Here is a 26,178-nt window from a genome sequence, read left to right on the forward strand (position 1 = left end):
TTTACTCATTCATTCACACCAGCTGTGTTGTGGTTAAAATAAATTCACTGTATGAGAAGATGCTGATGTTTACATCCAAGGAATTCTAGGAATGTCACTAATTGTCATTCTAAAGCTGTTAAATTACAGACCTGTTTGGCTACATGACACATTTTACGGTTTATAATTTCATATTAGCAGGAGTGTTGGGTTTGAAATTTAAGCAAAAGTAAGGGACATTTTAACCAGCATTGCATGAAATATTGAGATAGTGTTTCATAAGTGAGCAAACATGGTTATTACCTGACAAATGGTTACCCTTGTTTACCTTGAAAGCAGAGTTGATTATCTGATTAATTTTGACCGGTTGTCAGTTTTATGATAATCAATAATTTAAACCAAGTCCTTTTATGAGGTTGTAACTATTGGGTATTGCGGATAGGGTATTAATCCTACTGAAGGGATAATTTTACATTTTAAACATAAACATAAACGATAAATTTAAACATCACAGGTTGTGCCTTCGGGTTACATTAATACAACTGCCTTGACTTGACACTTGTATTACATTTTTGGTTGAGATGATATACTGTACTGCTGTAACCAAGAGGGATGGGGCAAGATTTGCTCAACTCATCTGAAAGAAATGATAACAAATAAGACCTGAGTGGACCAGGTCAGGTTTCAGCAGAAAAGTTAACAGTTAACTGAAAGGAATGAATTACCAGTAGAAATAGACAGCCAGAAGGAATCCTTAAATGATTATATCGATAAGGCATGGTGAAAAAGTGAACAATCAGTTGAAATAGCTAAAAGTATGGATAAACATTTGGAATTGTTCACTAAACAACGAGTAAGTTAAAAGTAGAAGATGGATGGCTGGAAATAGTAAGCTAGAAGTTATGGATAAATGGTTTTAACAGCAAACAATAATCTATAAGTGATAGGCTAAACTAAATATAGTCACTAAGACTAAATACAAAGCTGAAAGTAGTCCAAAATGGTTCAAATAATTAAAAGTTCTTTATAGAAAGGATATATATTTATGTATCGCTGGAAAAAAATGAAAGTAATGGACAGATGTCACTTTTGGTATCCACTTTTAATTCACTAAGGTATTAAATGAGTTCAAAAATGTGTTCAGATGAACACATTTGAATATGAGATTGATTCTTTTTTGAGTCATCTGGCAGGCCTGTGAGGCCAAGCAGAGGAAAATGTTGCAAACTGCTATGCAAAACCCATAAATACTGTGTAAAACAATAATCAGCCAATTTAGACTACAAACATTTATTTAACCTTTAGGATTATAGGCCAACATTTTTCGAGACCTAAAGGTGATTAAATAACTTATATTTTTATACTTCACAGTATAATGAATTACAGCAAAGGGTTTATAATTATGTATTTCATTGTCCAGGGTCTTCTATGAAAAGTTGGGGGGGGGGGGGGGGGGGTCCTGTGGAAGAGTGTGTGTGTGTGTGTGTGTGTGTGGGGGGGGGGGGGGCGGCAGGAAGTCTCCGTGTGCGTGTGAGGAGTGAGAACAAATGGAGGGAGACAGAGGGAGGAGGCCACAGAGAGGCGAAGTAGAGGGAAAGGGGAGGGAACAAGGCAGACAGCCTCAGCGGCGCAGTGGGAGGACTATCCCATGCCAGGACTTGTGGCGGCTGTAGCAGCAGCCTGGACTGGAGGAAGTGTACTGGGGGGGGGGCTGAGCAGAAGCAGCAGGAGCCGCGGTTCAGGAACCGGAGCAAGGACTTCCATTTTTTTTTTAAATTTTTTTTTTTTTTTAATTAGTCGACAGGCACAGTAAAGGGGCGAGGAGAGCACCGGGACAAAATAAGCTCATAGAAGCCTGAGAGCGCATTCCAGCAGAGGAAAATGAGCCTCTCATCAAACCGCGCTAAGCCTGTATGACGGGCTGAGGGCTCTTTCACTCAGGACTTCACCCCGCTCTCCCTCTCTCTCTCTCTCTCTCTCTCTCTCTCTCTTCCAGCAGCTTGGACTGACAAAGGGAATCAAAGAGGAAAAAGAAGAAGAAAGTATTTGCTTTCGCTTTGAGGAGGTAAGGCACGGTGTCTGAACTTTTCCACGGTCAATCATTAGCAGAGAGGGTTTTAAAGTCGGGCTGGTCACTACTTAAAAGCAGGATTAGACCTCCACACTCTGGAGCACCTTTCAACCTTTTTTTCCCCCCCTTCTCTTTAGCCCTTTGCTCAGTCACATTTCATTGAGTTTGCTCATTTATTCAAAGAGCAAAATAGGCCACTGCTCTTTGTATTTACTTTGGCTCAAACCAGGTGTGTGTGTGTGTGTGTGTGTGTGTGTGTGTGTGTGTGTGTGTGTGTGTGTGTGTTTGTGCTGCAGCTCTTTCAGTCTGACTCTGGAGACAGAGAAGGGGGTCATTCATACTGAGCAAAAACTGATCTTGTGGTGCCGTTTTTTTTTCTCCCTTCTTTTTAATGTGAAAGAGTATTATTGAAACTCCCCTAGGCTTGGTGTGACCTTTTGCGAGTCTTTTTTTTTTTTGCTTTTAAATGTTTTCCTCAGTGAATTGTGTTTTGCAGTGGCTATAATTTGGGGTTCCTTGCTGTTGTGAGCTATAGTATCCTGAAGACCTTTTATAATGTGAAACATATGGGACCATTCTTGTGGAAGGCTCGTACCCAGTGGAGCTCCAAAACCAACAGGCCTAACACTGTCCTTTGTAGGCTGTTTGGAGTTTTCTGTTGGTGGATAAGTGATGGAGACAAACAGATTGACAAAGTATGACTTTTTCTTTGAGCTACAGCTGCTGCACCGTATTTGCGGCCTTAGGGCGATGCTTTTCAGGCAGCCATTGTTGATGACATGTACAAGTGTCCTTACATCACAGCAGATACAGCCCTTCTTCACCTGAATATCACTCCTTTTCCTATCCCTCCTTGAAAATATGACCTGCATTTACACCCTCCTGCACACTAAACCATGCAGGTTGTTCTGAATGTTTGCAGCCTGAACTCTTTCAAGATTAGCTTTAATTACAGACCCGGTGAGACAGGAGAAACAATTTTGAACTGGCAATTATAGCTTTTGTTCCTGGTTCTATTTTGAGGTCAAAATCGTATGAACAATATTCACCCCTTCAGGCGAAAACAAAAATGTGCTTCAGAAACACAAATTGTCTGTTTTTTTCTGACTGATAAGAGAAGGCTGATACAAAGGGCTGGCGGAGCGGCAGATGAATGGGGATCCTGATAGTATGGTTTGGACAGGTGGGTTGGCAGAGGGTTGTGTACTGTAAGCAGAACACTGTAGTCCCAGCATGGGACGGAGAGCGCTAGGGCATTTCACTTTGTCACAGTGCTACCACAGCCACTTGGTTGACATGTGTAAGTCATTAAACAGAGAGGAGACCTGGAGAAGGAAGAAGAATGAAAGCAATAAAGGGGCAAGGACGGCAAGAAAGAGGGGAAAGAAAAAGGCAGAATGAGAGAGTGAGAGTGGGAACGTAATCCATTTTGGAACGCATTCCACTATGACCTCGGGATAGAAAATGGTAATTAGGGAGTAGTTTAGGAGCCTTAAGGGTGCACAGATTTGCTCAGAGCAAGGGCTGTCATTTTTATTTCCTTTTAAAATATCTCATGAAAATGTGAGACAAACACATGCTAGAGTTCCAGGGTTACAAAATAAACCGGCTAAAAATACCCGGCACCCACTTGTGTGGCTTTTTTCAATAGTTCTCATGGTTTGTTTATTTCAGTTCTTCAGCAGTGAATGGGTGTCAAAGCCACAGCATAAACATACAGAGCCCCTGACAGGAAAAGGCCAGAACAAACTGTGGCCTTGTCCTTCTCTGGGCCCTTAAACCAGCCTATCATGTCACTATTGACAAGCTATCCCGCAGTAAGAGGTACACTCTCGTGCCAAGTTTGAATACAAGGCGGTTTGGAACAGTTGAGCTGATGCTATCAAGATTATTAGATGGCTATTAGATGTGAATGCTAAATACCAATAGGGGGCTACAGCCAGGCGACAAGGGCACAAAACAAATCTGTTCTGCTTGTGCAACTTCTGTCATCTGATGGAGTGGCACACAAGAGTAGTTCTTTGTCCCGGACAAACGTATAATACTAATGGGAAAAATGTACCTAAATGTATTGAACGTGCTTAAAGTAAAAAAAAACAAAAAAACAACAACATTTAAATCCGGCAGCTGGCCTGCAGGCAACCAGACTTCCTGAAGCATTTATGGCACTTTAGGTGTGACTTAGGTTTGCAGACAAACAGCTTAGGAAACCATTAGTCTGTCCAGAGTCTCCCAAAGAGACGGTAGTGTGCTGTATGCGTAGCTGCTTTTCCCATCAGGTACAAAACAGAGGCTGTCTCCACACGCTGGCCCCGGTTGAGCTTTATCACCCGTCTTTGACTGAAGGTCTGTAGCGGATCTAGATAGTTTTGAGATGCAACAAAAGGATGAATATCAGTGCACCCACGTTTTACTTCAGACACATAATTTCAGTTTAATTGACCTATAAAAATATTCAAGTTGTCTTGAAATGGAGACTGTTGCCCCAACATGTCAATCACAAACCAGAAGTTTCAGCCAACAGAAGCAATTCAGTTTGATTTCAAAGTGTGAATGGGGGAAGGGACACCTTGATTGCTTTCATATGCGTGCAGGCGTAATGTTTGTGTATATTTTCGTTTTCTTCTCTCTCATCTTTTAGTGTTTTGTGACCTATCTAGTTACAAATGGATTAATTGATTTGGTAGCTACAGTAAGACCAAAGTTTCCAACATGACGACTTAAGTCTTGTATTCATCATACTATTCAATCTTTTTTGGGGCTTTGGGAGATTCAATAACACCAAATTCATTGGCTTTGGGATCTAAAGTAATTTGGAATTTGTTAACACTTTTTTTTTTACATTGTACAGACTACACAGCAAATAATAATAATAAAAAAAAAGGTCCATTCCAAAGAAAATAATTAAAGCTTAAAGTTTTCTTGTTCTAGCAGTGCTGATATCCTCATCTAATTACTGATCCTGTTTTTGAAACAATATAAGCAGTCTTCAACTAAAACTTTTTTTCTCCCCCAATTTGAACAAGGCTTGTTCTCTTTGCTGTATTTCTTCCTCCACTAGTTTGTACAAATATATACATATATATATAAACAATCCATGTGATGATGACCACAATGAAATCACTAATGGAAAATACAGTCAGGGTGGCTGTAGCAACCAGCCTAATCACACACAAACAAACCTTCATGGAAGTGGATTGGGTTGCTGTGGCTCTGTAGAGTCTTATTATTTGGGACAGATAAGTATGCAAAGTTTTTGCAAACTGTTGTCACCGCAGTAGACTCAAAAATGAAAACAAGTATGAGGTCACGGCTCACACGATTAGGCTGTGATTTAAACCCACTGGGTCTGACTAACAGACGCCTGGGGTTTCTCTCTGCAGTTTATGTCTTCTTCCACCATGCCTCTTCTTTTATCTTGTGGTTTACCTGCTTGTACAAAATGGAAGATTCCACACAGTGCGAGCCAGGTGAAGGGTGTGGCTCCTGAAATAGAAAAATGGTTCATCGGGGCACTTTAACACGCTTTAACACTCTTACCAGCATTTTTTTCATGCGTAAGGAATGTTTGATTCATTTATTTTCAGCGTTGTTCAGGCTCATTGAAAGGAAGGCATTTGGAATAAGTCCCAAGTGATGGTCATGCATGTGTGAACGTGGCTGACAGCACCAGCGCAGCCTAGTCAAGCACTTACCTGCAGGGGTTGGAGCTGGGGGGAGCCAGACACACCCTAATCCCCCAACATCCTGACCCTAGCAAACCTGTTGCAGCTTGCTCCCCGTAGACCTCGCAACCCGTCTTCTCGAATCTCTCTGCCTGCCCTCCTCTCTGCCAGCCTTGCTCTCACAGTGCCATGGGTGGGCTCTGGATTTGAGTTACTTGGCACTGCTTATTCCGCTTTTGTGAGCTAATGCTGTGCCTCAAACCAGGAACAAAAACAGTCGGTGCAAATTAAAGACCAGTTATCTTTAGTGCGTGCTGGGGCAAGTTGCTCGTGTTGACTTGAATGATGAGCGTTGAAATGATGTTGATTACTGCGGTGCTGCACATGAATGATTCACAAGGAATTAATAAGCATGAAGTTGATATCTCGAAGTTCAAAGTTGTATTTTATAATGTATGTGTAATGTAATACATTTTTCACTTTTATGCATCTTTATGGGTTTTATTTGAATTGTTTATGCACATGAGAGTGGTATCAGTTGTTTCCTCTAACTCTCAGCAAGAAAGGAATCTCCCAAAATGCCAAAACTATTCCTTTAAACAAAACTGTTGGGTAGTGATTGGTGTCATTCTTTTACTCTCCTGGGTCACATTGAGATAAAGTGTTGGTTAGCACAGTACTTTGACACTTCCAAAATATCACTGTGCCCCTGCCCTGGACGTACACAGAGCCTAAGTACTGACCGATCTGTTCATTAATTTCCCATTAGTCAACAGTTTTACCTCCGAGTCACAGGGGAAATAGACTAACCCTGCCATTTAGCTCCAATAATCCCTGAGGACCTCTTCCCCCTCCGCTTCCAGCACCTCCACCAACACACACTCAAAAAACAGCCTAGTTTCCCCGAGTGATGACCTCTTCACATGGCCTCTTTCATTCCGCTCTGAGGGTTGGTTTAAGCCATGGCTACACTGTCCCTGGTTTATGGCTCCCTCACTGTGCCCCTTCAAAGTAATGGGCTGTAGCCTGGAGTCATCTCAGAGTCAATTGACGAACACATTCTTGACTCCGGATCATCTCATCACAACAAACAATCTGGGTCATTTAAGAAGAATGATGATATCTTTGGCAGTTTTGTGTGTGTGTGTGTGTGTGTGTGTGTGTGTGTGTGTGTGTGTGTGTGTGTGTGTGTGTGTGTGTGTGTGTGTGTGTAAAATATGAAATATGTTACAGTTATTAGACTCTATTGATCAGGTAACTCTTACAAATGTTTTTTTTTAAATTCAAGATTTGATTTGGTTTACTGACAGTATTCTAATATATATTACATGAGTTTGTCAACTATAAAACTAGAGCTAAATGATTAATCAATTAAATAATGTTTTGATCAATAAAAAAATTAAATGGGCACCATTTTGGTCATTGTTAAGTTATTTTTAAGAAAAAAAATACAAAATCTTTGATGGTTCCAGCTTCTCAGATGAAAACAAATTGTCTTACCATGTTTCTAACTGGTTATACAGAAAATTATAAAACAGTTAATCCACAAAAATAACTAGCAGATTATTTAATAATAAAAATTACCAATCATGTTTGACAATAAGACATTTTAGAAAACAAGAAAACTAAAAACAGTGGCATTACCAGTCATAAAAGACAGCAGTTATATGTAAACATCAGTGAATTAAAAACATATTCAGATCTCCAAATTCTATGAGGGAATACTTTCTTAAATGTTTGAGGATTTTACTCGTCTTTAATTAACAGAAATGGCTTGCCAGGAGTCCTAACCCAACTTGGATTTCAATCTATAAAGACTTCACTACACTGACTCATGACTATAAACCTCTCCCATCTACTTTAAATATTTGTAGTCAGTGTTAGAGGTTACTTTGGTTTGTGCACTTTTGGCTAGTGCCGTCGCTCATGCTTATTTTCTTTTCAATTCATCTGCTGAACCTTTTTTTTTAATTTACAGATTGTTTATAAGAAAACACTGAATATGTTTACAATAACTATCTATATCCTGAAATATCAAATTTGTCCCTGTTTTTGTCGTCTAAAACCAAAGATTTATTTTACAATCATGTGAATGTGAAGACATGCATCAAATCTTGACTCTAAATAACCTGGGACTGGCACATTTTGGCAGTGTTGCCTTCTTTTAAAGTGTTGTCTGCTGTTTTTTTTTTTCTGTTTTTTTTTTTCTTTCTGTTAGTCCGGTAATTGTTGACTTGACTTATTGCTTCAGTCCTGCTGTTGGCAGCAGGCAGCAGCTCTTTCCTCTCCAGCTGACAGGCTGTGCAGGGTGGCAGGGCGGCCATACACAGATGACTAGATAAGAGAGTAAGGGATGTGACTGTGGGGTGTGGTGGGGTGAGGTGGCAGGGGGAGACAGGCTCTCTCCAGACCGCCACAGCAGGAAGTTCATGGCCATGAGGTCACAGGGACACACTGTCACTCAGGGATTTATAACAACTGGTTTCAGCCGGAATTCTTGTAAAGTTTTTTTTTTTTCTTTTGTCACTGTTACTGTGACTGACTGACCGTGGTCGATTGTTGGTGTCCTATCTTTTGATACTACTGTCCTGTAACTCTCTTTCTAATCCAGATAAGTAGCAATTATCTGTCCTATGGTAAAATGTTTATACATGCACTGATACACTTGTTTTGTTTCAACTGATGCAATATTTGTGAGACACACTGTTGACCGTTGCTGCGTAAACAAGATGTCCTCTGTCATATAATCTGGAATTGTAGTCATTCTCTGAAGATATCATTTGAAACATGGACACAGTGACTCATTCTGAGGACTTTGACCATCAAATATTGACTTGAGTAAAGTCTCCTGGTTAAAATGGGAATGGTGTTAAAGAATTGAAGGGCCTTATCCTCCTGTGTTTCTGCTTTGATATTTTTTTGAACAGGAAATCCAGAGATTCATGATGGAGGAGGGATATGAACTCGACCTCACGTATATCACTGAGCGTATCATAGCTGTGTCCTTCCCCCGGGGCTGCACAGAGGAGATCTACTCACACAACCTGAAGGACGTCACGCGAATGCTCAAGTCCAAACATGCAGATAATTACCTGGTCAGTGCTCATCCATGTGCTGCTCGCTGTCTCACCTTAAAATGTGCCGTAGCCAAGTGTCAAAGTACAAACAGTATCGATGTCAGGGCTGAGGGGCTTTCATGTGATACCAACATTAAAGTATTGATCTCAGGGCGCATATATTGTCTTTTACTCATGCTAAAACTCAGCGTTAAAGCAGAATGCAGTATTCTTAGAGACAACATTTTAAGGCATTTGTTCTTGTTTTCTTTAGATTATCAACCTGTCAGAGAAAAGACATGATCTCTCAAAAATGAACCCCAAGGTAAGTTTACCCCAAGGCATCTGTTTGGACAAAAAAACAAAACAGTGCATAGCAGCATTATTGAATATCTTTGTCCATCTTCTTTGATCAACTCTGTCCAGCCAGCTGCTGTAAACAATATATTATTGATTGGTAAAGCCCTGGGGACAGAGGATAAGGTCTTCAGTTGTGAGAGATAGTGTATGTGTTCACACTACATAATGGTGTTTTTTAGACCCTGGATACAGGCTGGCCAGACCTGCATGCTCCACCTCTGGATAAGATCTGCACCATCTGTAAAGCCATGGAGAGCTGGCTCAACGCTGACCCTCTACATGTGGTCGTTATACACTGCAGGGTGAGCGTCTACAGGTTGTGTTGTATCAGCTCTATTTCAGATTAGAGTTTTTGAAGATCTTTAAAAAACAATGTGGTAATAAATTATAATAAAAGTATTTATCTGTCAGATCAAATATTCATGACTAAATAAGCAACAACCAGTGTAAAAAAATTATTTTATGTATGACTTTTTTTTTAAAGAATTAACACTGATAAACGTCAAGCTAATCTGCTTCATACGGGCTGTGTTAGTGCTATTTAGTCAGATTTGATTGACAGGAGCTGAACAATCTATTAACTGTCATCAGAGTCAAACAAAATTAACAACACTGTTCTAACTGGCAGATGTTTATAATCACATAGTAGAAAATACTCTTCGGGGGCCTTTTGGTGCCTTTAACAGTTTAAAAACACAAGTGCTGCATGTGAATCATTTCCTGTCATCTCTTGTTTGTTTTTTAGGGTGGCAAGGGTCGAATTGGTGTCGTCATTTCATCCTTTGTGCATTTCACTGATGTATCAGCCAGGTAACCACTGCCATGCATCACAACTCTCATGTTCTGTTACTATAAATGTTGTTTTTCTGCTCTGAAATGAGGATTTATCACAACATGAATGCACCCACTCACTCTTGGCAGTGAGCAACATCAGCAACAAACCACAGAAATTCACAAAGACCATGAGCAATGTCATTGCTTAACCACAGCTGATTTATTTACCTCTTTAATTTAGGGTTAAGGTGATTCAGAACATGAGTCAAAGCAAAATCATCTCTTTCAGATTTAAAGGAAAACCGCATGTTTTAAGTTATGAATCACCCTGTATTGAATTGCATGAATCAACTTAGAAACATGTTAGCTACTACGATGCCTTCTGGCAACAGTGTCGGTTTCAAAAAATGTATTCATCATGAAGAAAATCAATTCTAATTTTCTAACCATTGTCAGCCACACGGATTTGAAAGTACTGATGCTTAAAGGAGCCCTGAAGCCAAGAAATGCAGTGAACACTGAGACAGAGACAGCCTGATGTTATGCTGTTATGTAGATCCCTTCTGCACACAGCAGTCATATGTGCATGGTCACACATCAGCCTTTAATTAAGCCAATCTCTGCTTTCCTTAGTGTTTGTGACTGGCTGAGAAAGACCAGCTTAGTCGGGTGAATGTGAAAGACAGAGGGCAAAAAGAGGAGTAGAGGAAGAGATAGGAAAACAATAAGGCAGATTTACAATGGAATAGATTTGGGAGGGGGCAGAGAGAGATGGCCGATGAGAGAGCAACAGAGCTGTGGTGAAAAGGCTGTAGTGCCTGTTGGTTTTAGGTCTGCCTGAATAGCCAAGCTGTGCACACACTCTGGCCTCTCTCTGTCCTCCTCTCCCCCTCTGTGTTTACTTAAGGCTGGCATTCTCTTCCTCTCTGCTGGAATCCTCTGTCTCACTAGTTACTTTCCCTCTTTTTCCATTATAGTGTGTGTATGCATGTATGTGTATGTCTGCGCTGCTCCAACTAAAGTTTGGGAGAACACGAGTCAATTATAGAGCAGAGTGTAATCTCCTCCAGTCATAAGTACCGAAAGTGTTTAACTCTCTCCTTCAAAGTGCTGATCAGGCGTTGGACCGCTTTGCTATGAGGAAATACTACGATGATAAGGTCTCAGCTCTGATGACACCTTCGCAGAAACGGTAAGACCCAAAACATAAGCACGCCCTTCTGTTCAGTAACATACATCTAACCATGTGTTGTTTGACTGCTGCTTTGTTGACCCATATTTCCATCCCAACACTTTGATCCCCACCTGATTCAATACAAAACAGTCTTATGTGAACCCGGTCCTGGTTGTCTGTTTTTAACTGAAGGCCAGTCTTTGTTCATAGTTTTATTGAGATTGGGATCCCATGGTGACCTGGTATAATCCTAACCCTGTGTAATGCTGTGATTCATCATCAGTCACACTGATGGCCCTTGGGCAGAACTGGTCAATGAGCTATCTTGTCTGCGATAAACCTTCAACAATGACAATAATGACTGATCTTTAGAGGTGTTAGAAAACGGATTTTGTTTCCCTTTTGAAGTTTTTGTTTTGTTTAGTACCTTCATATTTAGCCGAAAGACACGAGAGAGGGGTATTGATCCTCTCGAATAAGCTTGTTTTCCAAAATAACGATGACGAAGATGTCAGTGATGTCACAAAAGTTCCTAACTTTAGGCTTAGAAATTGCATATTTTTGACTATAAATATAAATAGTGTGGTGTTTGAAAGGCACAGACCAGGCAGGGAGGATCTAATGAAACAGTGTTATAAAGTTGCATTAAGGGAAGTGAAAAAGCCAGCTTTTTAGAGCTTGGCTGATTATTGCGATCAAAAGAAAAGACACCATGGCCTTGCATTGCATTGACCTTTCTTTTTGTATATGTCACAAAAAGTGTAATACTTAATTGTAAGAGTATCGCTTTCATACAAGCAGACCTTAAAGACTCTTACCTAAAATACAGTGGATGCCAACCTTGCCATGTCTCATACGCAGGCCCCTTGACATTCGCATGTTTTCAGTGGCGGTAATACTTACAATAGTCCTGTATAATGTTAACATTTACCTATATGCTGTCCTGTCAGGTACGTTTGGATCCTCAACAGTTTATTAAGTGGATCCATGAAGATCAATGCCTCTCCTTTGTTCCTGCACTGCATCATCCTTCATGGGATACCGAACTTCGACGCCACAAGAGGTTTAACTCATATTGTTTCCACCATACACAGCTGCAACTCCTAACAAAAAAATACAGCCACTGCCACCATGAAAAAAAGGGAGAACACAGACACAACCACATCACAGCTAGAGCAGAAACCAAAATGGAGTCTTATGTGAACTTTATGTCTTTCCAGCACACACACATGCATGCTCAGACAGATAGAAGTTGTGTACATAAACTGAACCGAAGAGCTTCCCAGTTCCCGGTAACATGTTTGCATGCAAATGACTGTTTTCATTAATTTCACTGAAACAACAAAGGTTTTCGTCACATTATGACGCCCAAATCCCTCTCTCACAATAACAGCTTATCACGCCTGAGCTGTGAGAAAAACAGTCTGAAGCTACCCTTGAATGTTTACTCAACAGGCTTCTTGAGGTCATGTTATCAAAGCACCTGTAACAAATATTAATTTGAGACTTTATTTTGTAGTGTGTCGTCCGTACATCAAGGTCTACCAGGGAATGCAAGCAGTGTATTCATCTGGAGTCTAGTAAGTAGCTGACACATGTGGTAAAGTCATTGGATCATTATTGTTTACTTCAAAGAATGCTGGAATACTTTAAAGCAGTTTCTGTTTAAGTTAGCTTTATGTTCATTTTAATTCTGAGTTACTGCTTTCTGTAAATATTGGTAATTGCTTCCAAACTCTGGCTCACTCTGACTGACTTTTCTGTTTTCATTTAAGTCACATTGGTCCGGGCCACAGAGACCGTGTTTGCATCACACTGGAGCCTGCCCAGCTCCTGAAAGGGGACATCATGGTAGGAAAAAAATACCAAGGTGCATTTTCAAGACAGCAACATCAGTACTAAATGTAGTGATGTGATATGATTTCTATTTTATTTTTGTAGATTAAATGCTATCACAAAAGTGACGTAACGGCAGAGCGTGAAGTCATCTTCCGGCTGCAGTTCCACACGGGAGCAGTGCAGGGTTACAACCTGATGTTTGAAAAAGAGGACATGGAGACTGCCAACAAAGGTAGACCCGAAAAAACCTTGAGAGCAGGTCTCAATGTGCCACTGCTAGTTAACAGGAGCTCATCCGCTCTCAACAGCATCTGCAAAGGCGCAGTCTGGACTTAATTTAGACTTGGCACTTTTAGACCACTAATCTTGTTTTCCCAAACATGTTACGTGTACATAGAGAGTCCGAATTGCAGACCAACAGCACCGTTCAACTTTCCATTTGTGAATGGCATACATTTATGGCATGCCTGCGTGTGCTCATATTTCAGATCCCAGATTTCCAGATTATGGCAAAGTGGAGCTGGTGTTCTCAGAGGCACCAGAGAAGATCCCAGGTAGATTCCTCACTTATTAAAAGATGCTACAGGGAGAGGTAGTTGAAAAAGCAGACACATGGCTCTCCATTTTTTTTTTTTTTTTCCCGTGCTGTCCTGTGATGTGGACATCCCCCTCTGCCCCCTGGTGAGAGGGGATGTGGAATGCTGCAGAGGGGGAAATGTAGTGTGAAGTGTGTGCTAACAGAGGTAAAGAAGCAGAGCATGTGCTGCCCCCGAGCTCCACAGGAGTGAAACTCTGTGGGGGGTGGGAGGGTGTCTGATATCCTAAAATGCTGTAAATATTTTTCTATGTGTCTCTTAAACATATTTCTTAAAAAAAAAAAAAAAAATGCTCCTTTACATTCTAGGAGCCTGAAGATGACAATAATGGTCATGTAAAGAAAATGTTTGTCTCTTGCTGATGTAGCTGTTATTTCAGTCAATGGCATCAAGGCCACAGTAAAATCTATATTAAACTTATTTTGGTTTTATTTGTTGTAATTGTCCCATAAAATGCTGATAAACAAATAAATGATTAATCAAATAATTAAATATTTTGGAAAATATGCATATTAGCAGCCAGGTACCAGCAAGTTTAAAATAGCATAGCATTCCTGCAAGGCTTTTACACCTGAAAATACTAGTACAAAAAATATCAGGGACCTAATGAAACATTGAAATTTGTATTGTGTTGGGAATTATAAGATTTGTCAATAATAAATATTTGATAGATACAATATCTACAATAATGCTATTTTCTTTGTCAAGGTGCTGACAGGTGGCAAAATGGGGCAGATGTTATTGTGGACTACAACACGGCAGATCCTCTAACCCGCTGGGACTCGTACCAGAACATCTGTGATGGTGAAGGTACTGTTGCTACACTGCATAGCCGCTACACGAGTTACAATACTTTGTTCTAACAGTGCCAAGGTCTACTGACTGACTATCTGAGCAGAAATATTTCTGTCAGTCTTTTATGAATGAAAGCAGTGTTGTTGCAGTGGTGTTATTCAGACATTAAATGTAGCTTCTCACCTTTCTCGTCTTATTGCTTTTCCAGCTTTCCGTTTGTTGTCTCTGTATCACACAAACACACACACACACACACACACAAATTTAATTTATCTCTCAGGGAATTAACACAGCTTGACATGTCCTGTGGTCCATGTTATTTAGGGATTGCAGTGTGATTACATTAACAGCCACACAATCACCACCAGCTTGGTTTATGTTGCAGTCATTGTCAATATAAGTTGACTGAGTGGATATTAAATCCCAGCAGGTAGGTCTTTGTAAAAAAAAAAAAGAAAAAAAAGACTTATTATGGTGAGGAAAGGGAAGATAAAATATACATTTAGATTGTAGCAGGATGAGTATGGCTGGAGTGTTTCTTCTGGGTGAAAGACAGGGAGGAGTGTTGTTGTATGAAGGGAATGTTGGGTTCAGAGGAAGAGCAGTTAGTTCTCAAGAGATTTCTGTTTTGTTGTTTCTTGAAATGAGTAGGCATGCTTGAACCATCCCACATATACACACTGTCACTAGCGCCCACACACGCATATATGCAGTATATACTCGCAATCAGAACCACCCTGTCGGGGCGTCCCATCCTCGCTGTGGTTGTTGCTCTCCACTCAACCACAGAATTCACAACAACCTCCCAGAATAGAGCAACGTGGTGGTGGTATTAAAACATAGATCCACCCTTTTCCAGTATTCATTGAGTGTTTTTATAGGCGACATTCAGAATTTTATGCACACTTTTGGGAATGCAATTAAAGCACCACCACTTAAATTTAAGAATTCATCAAAGCAAAGCAAAGACATCAACAAAGGAGCATTTCTTTTTTCTATTGCCTTTATTCTGAAGCATTCATGTGGGATATTTACAGCCTTGTTTTCTCATGTAAACACTACATCTGAGAGGGAAGACTGTGAGTTTTGTTGGAATTCTGCATCTACTTACCAGCAGACCTCTGGCAGGCCCAGTTTGCCTCCGAGGGGCTGTCAGTCAGAGTTTGGCCAGGAGGAGTAAGTCTAGAAAACGTTTGCCACTGTGATGCTAAGGTTGTGAAAAGAAAACCTCATTTACTTCAATGGCTGTTCTTCAATCGCCAGAGTGTGTGTTTATCCCCACATGTGAATTAGGTGTCGAATTCTAAAAGATTGTTTTTCAGAAAGGTTGTTTACTTAAGTTTATTGTCAAAATGGGTTGTTGTCATTGTATAGCCGTAAGTGGTATTAAGGTTATGTCTGAGATATAACTGTTTAGTCTCTCTAGAATCTTTTCACTAATTTCACTGACTTTTTATGGGTCAATTTACTCAAATTCCAAAAATCCTTGACCCACATACAGCCACGCAGATAGAGGAGTGTAGATTCATGTAATTTATGAGGTTCACAGTTGAAAAATGACATTTAAAAAATTTAACAGCAACATTTCTTTCCAAAAAAGCAGCCCCCTTACTCGGAGTAATCATCATACTGTGCTGTCAGCATTCTTCGTGGGGATTATTTCTTTAGTAAAATATATATTTACATAAAAACAGTCACAACAACATATATCTAGCATCCTGACTATAAAGTATTATAAACTATAATTGCTCCAAAGTCTTGACAAAATAATGGCTCAGGAGGAATATATCCTTAAAATAGAAGCAAACTGTCACATGGAAATCGCTGCAGGCCAACCCTCCAAGCAGGAATGGCTGGATCGCAAGTGTGAGTGAAATATGCAGAGCATCTGACCTTAACTTTTAAGACATAAAATCCTGGGAAAGACTGACATCGGATATATGCCCACAAAATGTAACCTATTACATATGTCATTTAAAGGCTCTGTTCCTGTGCTTTTGTATCGCTAACCTTCACCTTCATAATATTTAAGTAGCAGAATTCTTGATTGATAAATCTTTCAAAACCAGAGCAAAATGTAAAAAAAAACTGTCTGCATGGCACAAATTAACTCTTTCATAATAGTTTCCTCAATAGTTAGTTCATCTCTTCACTCCCTGTGTGCACACTGTGTCCCGTACAAATTGTACAGAAGATTTTAAGAGATGTAATTCAGTGTGCCGCCTTCTACACATCAGAGGCATGCAGAACACATGCAGAAGCTTGGGCGGAAGGAAAAGAAAACGAGGACAATCATCATGATTATGCTTTTGACTCACATTTTTGGCATTCGAGAGGATGGTAGTAACTGAGAGGGAATGAAAAGGGCTGGATAATTGCATAGCCATACACAACCAGACCTCCTCTTGTGAGACGAGAGCAGCATGAGGAACAGTTGTGGCCGCGCTGCTCTCTGCACTGTAATTGGTGGCTTATTCAGGGACTGACCGTACCACAACAGCCGACATGATGAATGCTAGATATAAATGATTTGACAGATTCTTCTCAAGTTCACTTGCTAAGAACATAAATGGTGAACCATCTATGGCTTTGTTAATGTCAGTGTAATCCCGATAGGTAAAACTGTTTTTAAAACAATTCCTGAACCCCATAATTGGGTTTAGGGCACATCTGTTCTCTTGCCAGTATCGTACACAAGGATAGCAGGCATGTAATTTCATGACACTAAAGAGTGAGCGAAAAAACAACTTGGCAGCCACTTTTCATAAAAATTGCCCAGAGCTGCCTGTAGAAGCAGGATTGCTTTAATTAACAAGTGTCTTTTTACAGAGTGAAAATGTCTTGAGCTGCAGGAATGTTGTTTTTATTCTCTGATCCTCTCTGGGCCCCCCCTCTCTTTCTTTCTTCCCCCTTTTTTCTTCCCCTTCTCTCCCCGGTGTGGTAGTCTCCTTATGCAGGGCAAGAGGTCGGGTTACTGGTTTCCTCCAGCCCGCCTCTGTTCCTTAGCCCCGCCTCACTTGTTTACATTCCTCTGCCCTTATTTGGAGATCTCAAGGTCCCCCCCCCCACCCCCCTTGTGTAGAGTGCAAACTGCTCTCCTTCTCAGCAGAGAAAAAAAAAAGCAGGGCCAACTTATTCGAACTCTCTTGACTTGTGCCCCTTACTACTATCTGCTGGTTAGAAGCCATGTCCGCTCTCATGTGTCAGCATCGTCTCCTCTCCTCTTCAAGTTTCCTTTTACTGGAGACTGGGATTGTCTCATATGCTTACCTGGCAGGGGCAGCGAAGGTAAGAGATTTTAATTGTTCAGATAAATGTGAGGTGGAGAATATATTATGACTGGGGTGAAGGTGAGGAAGATGGCCGGCATTGAGGTGAAGAGGTTAAAAATGTGCTTGCACCTTGCGAGAAGGAATGTTATGAGAGAGATTTGTTGGAGAACTCCCAGTGGGACTGACCAGCATGAAGCTGCTGAAGGCGGGATGCAGGTCCCAGCAGAGGATTGTGTGAGGGGGGTTGGGGGGGGGGGGGGGCATACATACAGGAGCTTGTGGAGAGGAGGAGGAGGAGGGAGCTTTTATCATGCATGTCTGGTATTCAGATCCTCTGGTCATGGAAAGGCAAGTACTTAAGGCGGTAAGTTGAGGTAGAAGCGTAGGAGTCTTGTTCCAGCTCTCTTTTGTTGAGGCAGAGGGAGAGTGACAGTGAAACAGCAGTTTTACTTATTTGGCAAAGCTGCTCATCCGCACTTGGAATTATTCACCAGCCCTCATTCTTCAGAAGTCTAACAAGGCTGAACTTGATTTTTTTTTTTTTTTGGTAATTGTTGTTGTCTTTGGCCTGTTTTGACTCACAATGACTGACCTCTGTGATTTCTTTTTCTTCTACTTCTGAGGATTAAGGAGGTTGTTTGGACATATGCAGGGGGTCAAGGGGCAAGCAAGAGGGAGCAGGGTGGCTTAATCACAGCTGGGTGAAGAATGTAGGGGTCAGACAAGATCCACAGCCGTCTGACTGTTGTTGCAGCATACAGAAGGCTTAACATCTCCTATATAACCTGTGCACGAAGAACACCTTTGGCCGTTGCTCCACCACCACTACTACTGAACAAGCACTTTAACAGTTCACCCGGTGGCCTGATGGGAAATAACAAATTGAACATCTTTGCTTGAAGTAAGCTCAGATCAAAAAGAAGAATTTAATTTGGTTGATTCTTATTAGTATTACAATTTTTTTCTTACAAATAATTCTGTGATTTGTCTTAATTTAGTAACCTAATTCAGAATGTTTTTCCTCTGTCATTGTTATAATACTCTGGTTACATGTAGTCTGTGTTGTCTGGAATGTTGTCTTTATCAGGTGAGGCGTGATTGTAAGTAAGCTTCGTCAGTCACAGATGTCTTGAGTGTGTTGGAGTTTGTGGAAGACATGACTGTGCATGTTACCAGTGTCTCGTTTTGTGCCGTTCGTGTTTGTCCGTGTGAGTCTCTGCTGTTTGTGTGTCTCTGTGTGTGCCCATACCAGCTGACTGTATGAAGCGCTGCATCTCTTCTATTTTGCAGCGCCACGCTCTCAAGGCCTAGCCCAGGACAAAGCGACCAACAAGAAGAGCCCCAACGGAGGAGAGGCCACGCTGGGCCGAGGGGCCCGCACAACCTCCGCCACCTCTAGCCCCGACCATAGCGACCACGCCCTTTCTGTCAGCAGTGACTCAGGCCTGTCCAGCACGTCTCTGTGGGCAGACAGACCCACACCTGTCACCACCACCACCACCCCCACCACCACCACATCCACCGTCAGGGCTAACCAGGGACCGAGCCAGCAGGAGAAGGTTCAGCTGAAGCGCCTGCTAAGTGGTTTTGGCCTCGAGGATCGCTCACTGGAGGAGATGGATGATCGAGGTCCCAGAGTGGGCATTCAGCAGATAGTCCCAGCACAAGTACACACCAATGGAGACCCTCGACCCAGAGAGAGGGAAACGGACATCCTTGACGATGAGGTCATCACAGGTCATGATCTGCACAGTGTGGACAGTTTAGGGACCTTGTCATCCTCGTGCCACAAGAGCAGTCAAAACTCCCTGCTGTCGGATGGCTTCGGGAGTCCTGGAGGAGAGGAGCAGCAAATCCAGAGCCAGCACCACCTCCACCATGCTGCACCTCCTCCTATGGAGGAGTTTGAGAGATCCTACGCTGAGGCTAGAAGAGGCTGTCTGAGCTCCAGGAGCAACTCTGTGGCCTCCTCTAATCCCAGCAGTGCTCAAGCGCCCAAGCAGCATGTCTACAGACAGGGCAGCTATTCCACACAGTCCTGGGTACGTCAGCAGCAGATGGTTGCTGCACAACAGTTTATCTACATGCCAGAGGATGGAAACAATACAGAAAGATACCCAGGAAACAAGCAGGGAGGCAGTTCCCTTAAAGCAGGCCTGCCATCTGAACCACAGGGCCCCACCAGGGACACGACAGCAGAGGCTATTAGAAACACAGCACCCCACAAAGAACAGGCAACAATAAACAATAACAATAACAACAAAAGGGATGAGGAGTTCAAATCTCTAACGATGGACATTGACAACTCCATTGACCAGCTCAATCAGCTGATCATGGACCTGGACCCCACGTTCGTGCCGGTCGCGAGCCACAGCAGCTCCATTAAGAGGAATGGCGGGACGCAAGTCAACGGCTCGGCCGGCAAATGCTCAAACGGCATCAATCTCAGATTCAACGATAATAATGCAGCAACCCTGAAAAACAAACAGCAGACAGGTAAGATAGCCAGACAGGCTGGGTGTGGTGGTAATGATGATGTGGTGTGGTCTGGAAGTGTGGTTGTGGAAAAGGAATGCGCGATGGTTATCATGAAAAAGTTTGACTAGATATGATAAATAAACACAGCCAAAATACAAGTAATGAAACAAGATGCTAAGAATATTTAAACCCGAGTAGTTCCCCTCCAACAGAATCAACTTTTCTTCCCCCTCACTACAGAGTTAACTCAACAAAGCACACCTTCTCTCCCTCTCCCACCTGGCGTGTTTTAGCGGCAGAAATAGCAGGGTTGTTGCCAGGTTTTCAGATGTTTTCAGTATGTTTCTGAGGAAAGAGCGCCGTCCAGACTTGTCTGTTTAGCTATCTGAGTACAAGATCAGTATGCTACATGAAGAAATGTAGAGCAGCTGTCATCAACCTCTCGGAACATTGCCGTCTCTCAGTGTTTGATTGAACAGGCTGCACATTGAGAATACAGATATTCACAAAATCAGTGTTTCCTTTAGATTGAGGGCTTACCGTTGCGGGACGTTTTTAGCTCTACATATACTTCACCTCTTCCATTTAATATCAGTCTTCTCTAATAGATGCTCTTCTTACCTTTTTCTCATGCCATTTTGCAGCATCACATTTCCATCTGCCCAAACTCTTTTCTTTTGACTTCTCATCCATGATGTTTCTATTGTAGTGAAATATCTCGTGTGATTGTTGTTGTTAGGTTTGTTGGGCAAACGGAGATTATGCAACATAATGACTCTTGTATCTGCAGTTATCCACCCAAGTTATTTCCTCTTTGTTCAGATTGAAACTGATCCCAGGACCAAATTCAGGGATGAAGTATATCATCTTAGAAAACTGTGAAGTAATTCACAATGTGTTTCCATAACTTTTAGTGTGCTTCTACAAAAAAGCGGTAAAATTAAAGAAACTTTAAGATGATCAAATTCCAATATCTATCTTTGTTTCTCCTGCAGTCAGAACACTAATAAACATGGCCAGAATAACATCACTTGACATTTTTAACCAAGTCTCATATTGCAAAGATTAGAAGTTTTCTGCATCAGATTTGGCTGAACCTTACAGGTTGTCAAGTTCGGCACTATTGACTCAAGACATTTCATACTTGGTGCAATTGCACTAAAACGCAGTGAAGCCAAGAAAATGCAGAAAACTGCCTGGGTGCATGAATCACACTCCAGCAGGTTCGTGTGGTTGAAGGGGGGGGGCACAAGCTGGGGAGGCCTGAGGAATTTCCACAAGAGGAACAAGTGAGCCCACAGGCTACGTTTTTTTTCCATTTGATTCAAAAGACGCTACCTGTCTGCGCATATCCGCAACACAGAAGCATCATTCCAAGAAACAAACGCCAAGGGCTATAAATTGACTAATTTGCAAATAATCTGGAGGAAACAATGGATTGTTTGCTTTTACTGTAATGGTTTAAAGGTTTTGCTGACAGGAGTTGTGGCTGAGAGTCTTTATATCCGTGTGTGTTATCAGATGGACTTAGAGCAAAAGTTATTTATGATAAAGGAAGACTGGTTCCATCATTTGTATTTTTATGAATAATTCATCATGACTCATTCATGCCTTTCTTGCTTGTGCCCATCATGTTATTACATGCTGCTTCCATGCTGTCACTCTTTTCTCTTAATACACTGAGGGCCTGATTTACTCAAATCGGAAATAAAGGGTACTAAATTGCGTGTTTATTCTAAAAGTTTGCACACTTATTTTGCACCTGTTTTACAGGTGATTTAATAAGAGTAATTGCGTCTTTGATATCAGGTCCAAATCGCTCTATTGAAATGAGGTATTTGAGCGTGTTAAAGTGATTCCAGCCGTTCTAACAGAACGACCGCAAAAGCAAACGGAAATCTGATCCCATTGAAATGAATAAATAGGCTATAAGTATAACAACAACAAAATGCTATATAGGAAATTATCAGTTTGGAAGTCAATGCCGAGGGAATAACAAAAAGATCAATGGATGAAATTATGAGAAGATTGCAAGATATTAGGCGAAAAATATGAAAAATGGCATATAATAAAACTTCGGCAAATAAAAGAGGAGGGACGGTGGATGAGAACCTCTAACAAACACCGATCAGCAGGTCCAGCTCTTTCTGTGATGAGCAGGGGACTTGGTTTCATTCAGCACCCAATATTGCATATGCATTCAGGCAAACGCGCAAAATGGTGTGTTAAATTGCACATTTGAAAGACGCAATCTTCCCCGCACGTTGTTAGTAGATCTGCTTGGACATTTTTTTGCGGGCGGTGTGGAGTTTGCACGTGATTTTACAGATGCAAACCTTAAGTAAATCAGGCCCTAACTGTTGACCGGACAATGTTTGTATTGGTATCTCTGGTAATATATTATATTTTCAAAAGATTTATGCAAGAACTATTTATAACTAAAACAAAACACGCTTCGACTCTGTGGATATTGTGTAACCAAATCTGTACTTGTTACACAATACTGTTGATATTATATTTCCCATCCCTCCTCTGAAAGCAGTATTTGATTTCAGAAATGATGGCACAGATGGTGATAGACTGGAGTGAATGTCTGTCAGTCTCTGTTGTATGATGTTTGTCATATCCATGCTCATTTCTCACACCTCTTAACTAACATACTGACAAAATAAATAGAAATTCAGAATCAATGATACACGCATCCACAAAATCTTTTTGATGGACGTATATAATGAAATAGTAAATGGAGAAACACTGCCAAGTATGCATACGACATTGTCTGTGCCATCCATACTCGCCACGGACAAAGTGAGTAATGATCCCAGGCATTAGCACTTCTGCACCATTAGCATTCTTCAGGGTTGAGAGGTCGGAGCTCGCTGGGAGGGCTCAAATTAACACCCTGGTGCTGAGTGGCAGCACTCCTCAGAGTAATCACAACATTGAACTCACACACACACACACACACACACACACACACACACACACACACACACACACACACACACACACACACACACACACACACTCTTACTCCACAGCCTCCAGCCCACCAGCCGGACCCCTGGCATTCCTCAGCTGTCCTCTCAAAACATTATGAAAGCCAAAGCCTGGTGTTAGCAGTGTGGTCCTTTTACATTAGCAACTGACCAAATTAAAATGTCACAAATCCCAAACTTTTTCACATGAAAGAATTCAGCTGAATCATATCGTGGTAACGTGACTGTCAAGTTATTGTTCCATTCTTTTTTTTTCTTTCTTTTTTTTTTGTCCAAACTGAACGAATCTGTACATAAAACTAACAAAGTTACACATATTTAGAATACAGTGTAACAAATTTAATGGGTTTGACATTTAATACATTTGTCATTGTCCTTCTTGGTAAACAGAAAATACCTTTATTAGTACTGTGATAATGCTCAAGCTGAGTCTATTATGCCTTAATTTCAGAATAGACAGATAGTTCAATAGCAGCTTGAATACCTTGACCTTGAAGAAGTAGTGTTGAAAAAAACATTTTACTGAAAGCCTTCCTAAAAAGGTACCAAAGGTCAAAGCACTCCTATTTTCCCTGACAGTGTTTTTTTTGACACTTTACTTCCTTGAAATCAGTGATGCCTGTAAATCTGTTAACATTTACTGACCTTTTCTCTGCTGTCTACCTGTGTGTATGCAGCTGTCCAGTCCAGCGAGGGGCGAGTGGGTGTCACACGGACTCTAAGCTGCCAAGGACAGGACGTAATGGGTCACCCGGGCTTCTGTAACTCGGGGTGGGGTGAGACGGAGGAGTACAGGGGCCAGCGGACGTATTCCACCTGTGTGCCGCAGTCCCAGGTAAATACAGCACGTGTGCACAGTGGATGAAGCTTGTGTGTAAATGACTTTTAGTGGGTTACACGTCCATGTGTGTTGTTTGTTTCAGCATTCCATATTGTACAGGAGTGACAGTGCGGATTACAGGGTCCCGGGCCAAGACATGGACAGTGGAGTGGAGGCCGGTAGTGACATGACGCCACCCACTCCCGCCTTCCCCATCTCTCCACCAACACCTTATGGTAAGTACATTAAGTTTGCTGTGTCATTGTAACCAGGTGTCTCGTCTCTTTCATTTAATTAAATGTCCCATTCTCATGTGCTTTGTTTTCAGTGAAAAATATGTCAGAACTGACTCACCTCAGGCAAACGCCATCTCCCAACATGCAGTCTTATGGAGGCTACAGAACAGACCACGGTAGGTTCACATCATTCTTAAAAGAGAGCACAACGCTACATTAAACTGTAAAGAAATGCTTTAATCGGAGGGAACAAAGTGGCTTCTCTGCCTGCACAAAACAGACAGTGGAAAAACGGAATAATTGTATCGAGAAATTATTTTCTCTATGATTTCACAGTATATATTTGAAATATAGGAATGTAATTCAATTGTTGTGTGAAAATGTTGATCATTCAACCTATTTTGAAGCCTTTTCATTTGTGACACATTACTATAGGAAACACTTGAACAAGAAAATTTTACATTTTCTCTATTCCTCTATTAGTTCATTTGTGTTTTTTCTTCTCAACCCATTAAACAAAATGAATGACAATAAGACACGCAGTGAGTGGGAGGTAATTACAAGAGTCTTCTTTCATATCTGCCCAACGACTGCTTGCTTGGATCCACATGTCATTACAACAGAGCTATTTTGAGCCCCCCTTGCTTTACCTAATAATGGTGACATTGTTGTTCATGGAATTTTAGCAGTTTTAAGACTGAGGCTGAGAACAAAGACGTCTCGTAGATGCACAAGCAGGGAGATTCCTAACCATTCTCTGCCCTTCATGTTTGGTTTTTGAAGAATGTCTGTGCGGTCATGGCCTGCACAGAAAACCTTTTTAGACATGCTTTCACTGTGTTGTTCTTTAGATTAAAACTGAGCTGTTTTGTTTCCCTTTGGGTGCTTGTTTCCTGCGGTCTTTATCTGAGGTGGAACACACCCTGGCTATAAGATTGTTTTCAGAGTTGAGAAGATATGTTCATTTATAGCCTTTGTGGACTTCGATGTAAATTCCCAAATCTTTTCACGTTACTTTTTTATTATCTTTCTCACAGCGTTGTATCCAAAAAAAAAACATGAAACCAGTTTAAGGTTTGTCTGCTAATTTTGGATTCCATATAGGCATGATGCCATCATGCACCAAACCCTTACTTTCTCATTCCTTTTTGATTTCTTATTGACTTGTCTCCATAGAGATCTACAGTATGTTTAAAGATTGTAGGGCCTGGGAGCAGATCTGTGCCCCCGCTGTGCCTCTTACTACCTCACACCCGGGCAGGAATCCCTGCATTCAATCCGGCCACATCTCCATGGTTACCGTGGGTCAGGGAGCATGGCACAAAAAACATTTCTTCCCCCATTAAAAGTGTTCCTGTGTGCAAAGAGGGTAAACAAGGACAGGAAGAAACCCAGCAGCTCTTTCAGCTTTGCACCTCTGGTTTCTTTAAAAGTAACCCAGTCAAAACCTGAACGTAAAGACTGAGTTGGAACATAGGCTCTTTCAGGAATGTCAGTGGCTCCAGACTATGACTGATTATAATAAAGCTTTTAGATAATTATGGCAATAAGCTTTTAATTTCTAGCTACAGTTGACTTTGATTTGTAGGCTTGGTGAGTTGTGGCAGGGGTAATCAGTGATTGGTTTATGTAAATTGAATGGCTGGGTTCAAAACCATGTAGAAAGCTTTCATTACATTTCAACTCCTATATTGATTGTTTGTTAGTGGCAGGAACCCAGAACTTTTTCCCGAGGATCTTCTTTACATTCTCTGCGGCAAGCTTATTGTGGCTTGTTTTGGCCTCTTTAAGTTTTTTTTCTGCAGTTATTACCTCCACAAGTCTCCATATTTATGTATTAGAATCAGTGTATCTATTTTAATTTGAACTTTAAAAAAAAAAAATGTTCATTTGTTTGCCAGACAACTGCCACAGGACGCTAAGTTCCACACACTCTGCCTCTATTGTTGGGACCCTTCAGCAGACAGACGGGTAGATATCCGACTCATGCAAAAACTTTTAAGAAACATTTTTTTACCACCACATGGAAGAAGTTAAAGTGTTTGGTTCTCATTGTAAACATTG

General features: G+C 41.3%; 1 protein-coding gene across 2 annotated transcripts in view; it reads left to right on the plus strand.

Moving 5' to 3' along the window:
• The first annotated feature begins 1,618 nt into the window (after nt 1–1,618).
• LOC138202992 (tensin-3-like) overlaps nt 1,619–26,178 on the plus strand; it is a 31,148-nt gene continuing 6,588 nt past the window's right edge. Inside the window, exons 1-17 of one of the 2 annotated variants that reach the window (XM_069157442.1) lie at nt 1,619–2,044; nt 8,643–8,810; nt 9,046–9,096; nt 9,311–9,433; nt 9,877–9,941; nt 11,014–11,097; nt 12,030–12,142; nt 12,599–12,659; nt 12,855–12,930; nt 13,021–13,150; nt 13,407–13,472; nt 14,223–14,324; nt 18,872–20,077; nt 23,736–23,893; nt 23,982–24,114; nt 24,207–24,290; nt 26,016–26,085. In XM_069157442.1, coding sequence (XP_069013543.1) covers nt 8,658–8,810; nt 9,046–9,096; nt 9,311–9,433; nt 9,877–9,941; nt 11,014–11,097; nt 12,030–12,142; nt 12,599–12,659; nt 12,855–12,930; nt 13,021–13,150; nt 13,407–13,472; nt 14,223–14,324; nt 18,872–20,077; nt 23,736–23,893; nt 23,982–24,114; nt 24,207–24,290; nt 26,016–26,085 — 2,675 coding nt within the window. In that variant the 5' untranslated portion in view covers nt 1,619–2,044; nt 8,643–8,657. Of the gene's footprint in view, nt 2,045–8,642; nt 8,811–9,045; nt 9,097–9,310; nt 9,434–9,876; nt 9,942–11,013; nt 11,098–12,029; nt 12,143–12,598; nt 12,660–12,854; nt 12,931–13,020; nt 13,151–13,406; nt 13,473–14,222; nt 14,325–16,481; nt 17,598–18,871; nt 20,078–23,735; nt 23,894–23,981; nt 24,115–24,206; nt 24,291–26,015; nt 26,086–26,178 lie in introns of those variants that run through there. The other variant, XM_069157443.1, reaches the window with a different exon arrangement.

The sequence above is a fragment of the Embiotoca jacksoni genome, unplaced genomic scaffold, assembly GCF_022577435.1.
Source record: "Embiotoca jacksoni isolate LCO1_2020_lvr unplaced genomic scaffold, fEmbJac1.0.p SCAF_22, whole genome shotgun sequence".
Classification (NCBI taxonomy): Eukaryota; Metazoa; Chordata; class Actinopteri; family Embiotocidae; genus Embiotoca; species Embiotoca jacksoni.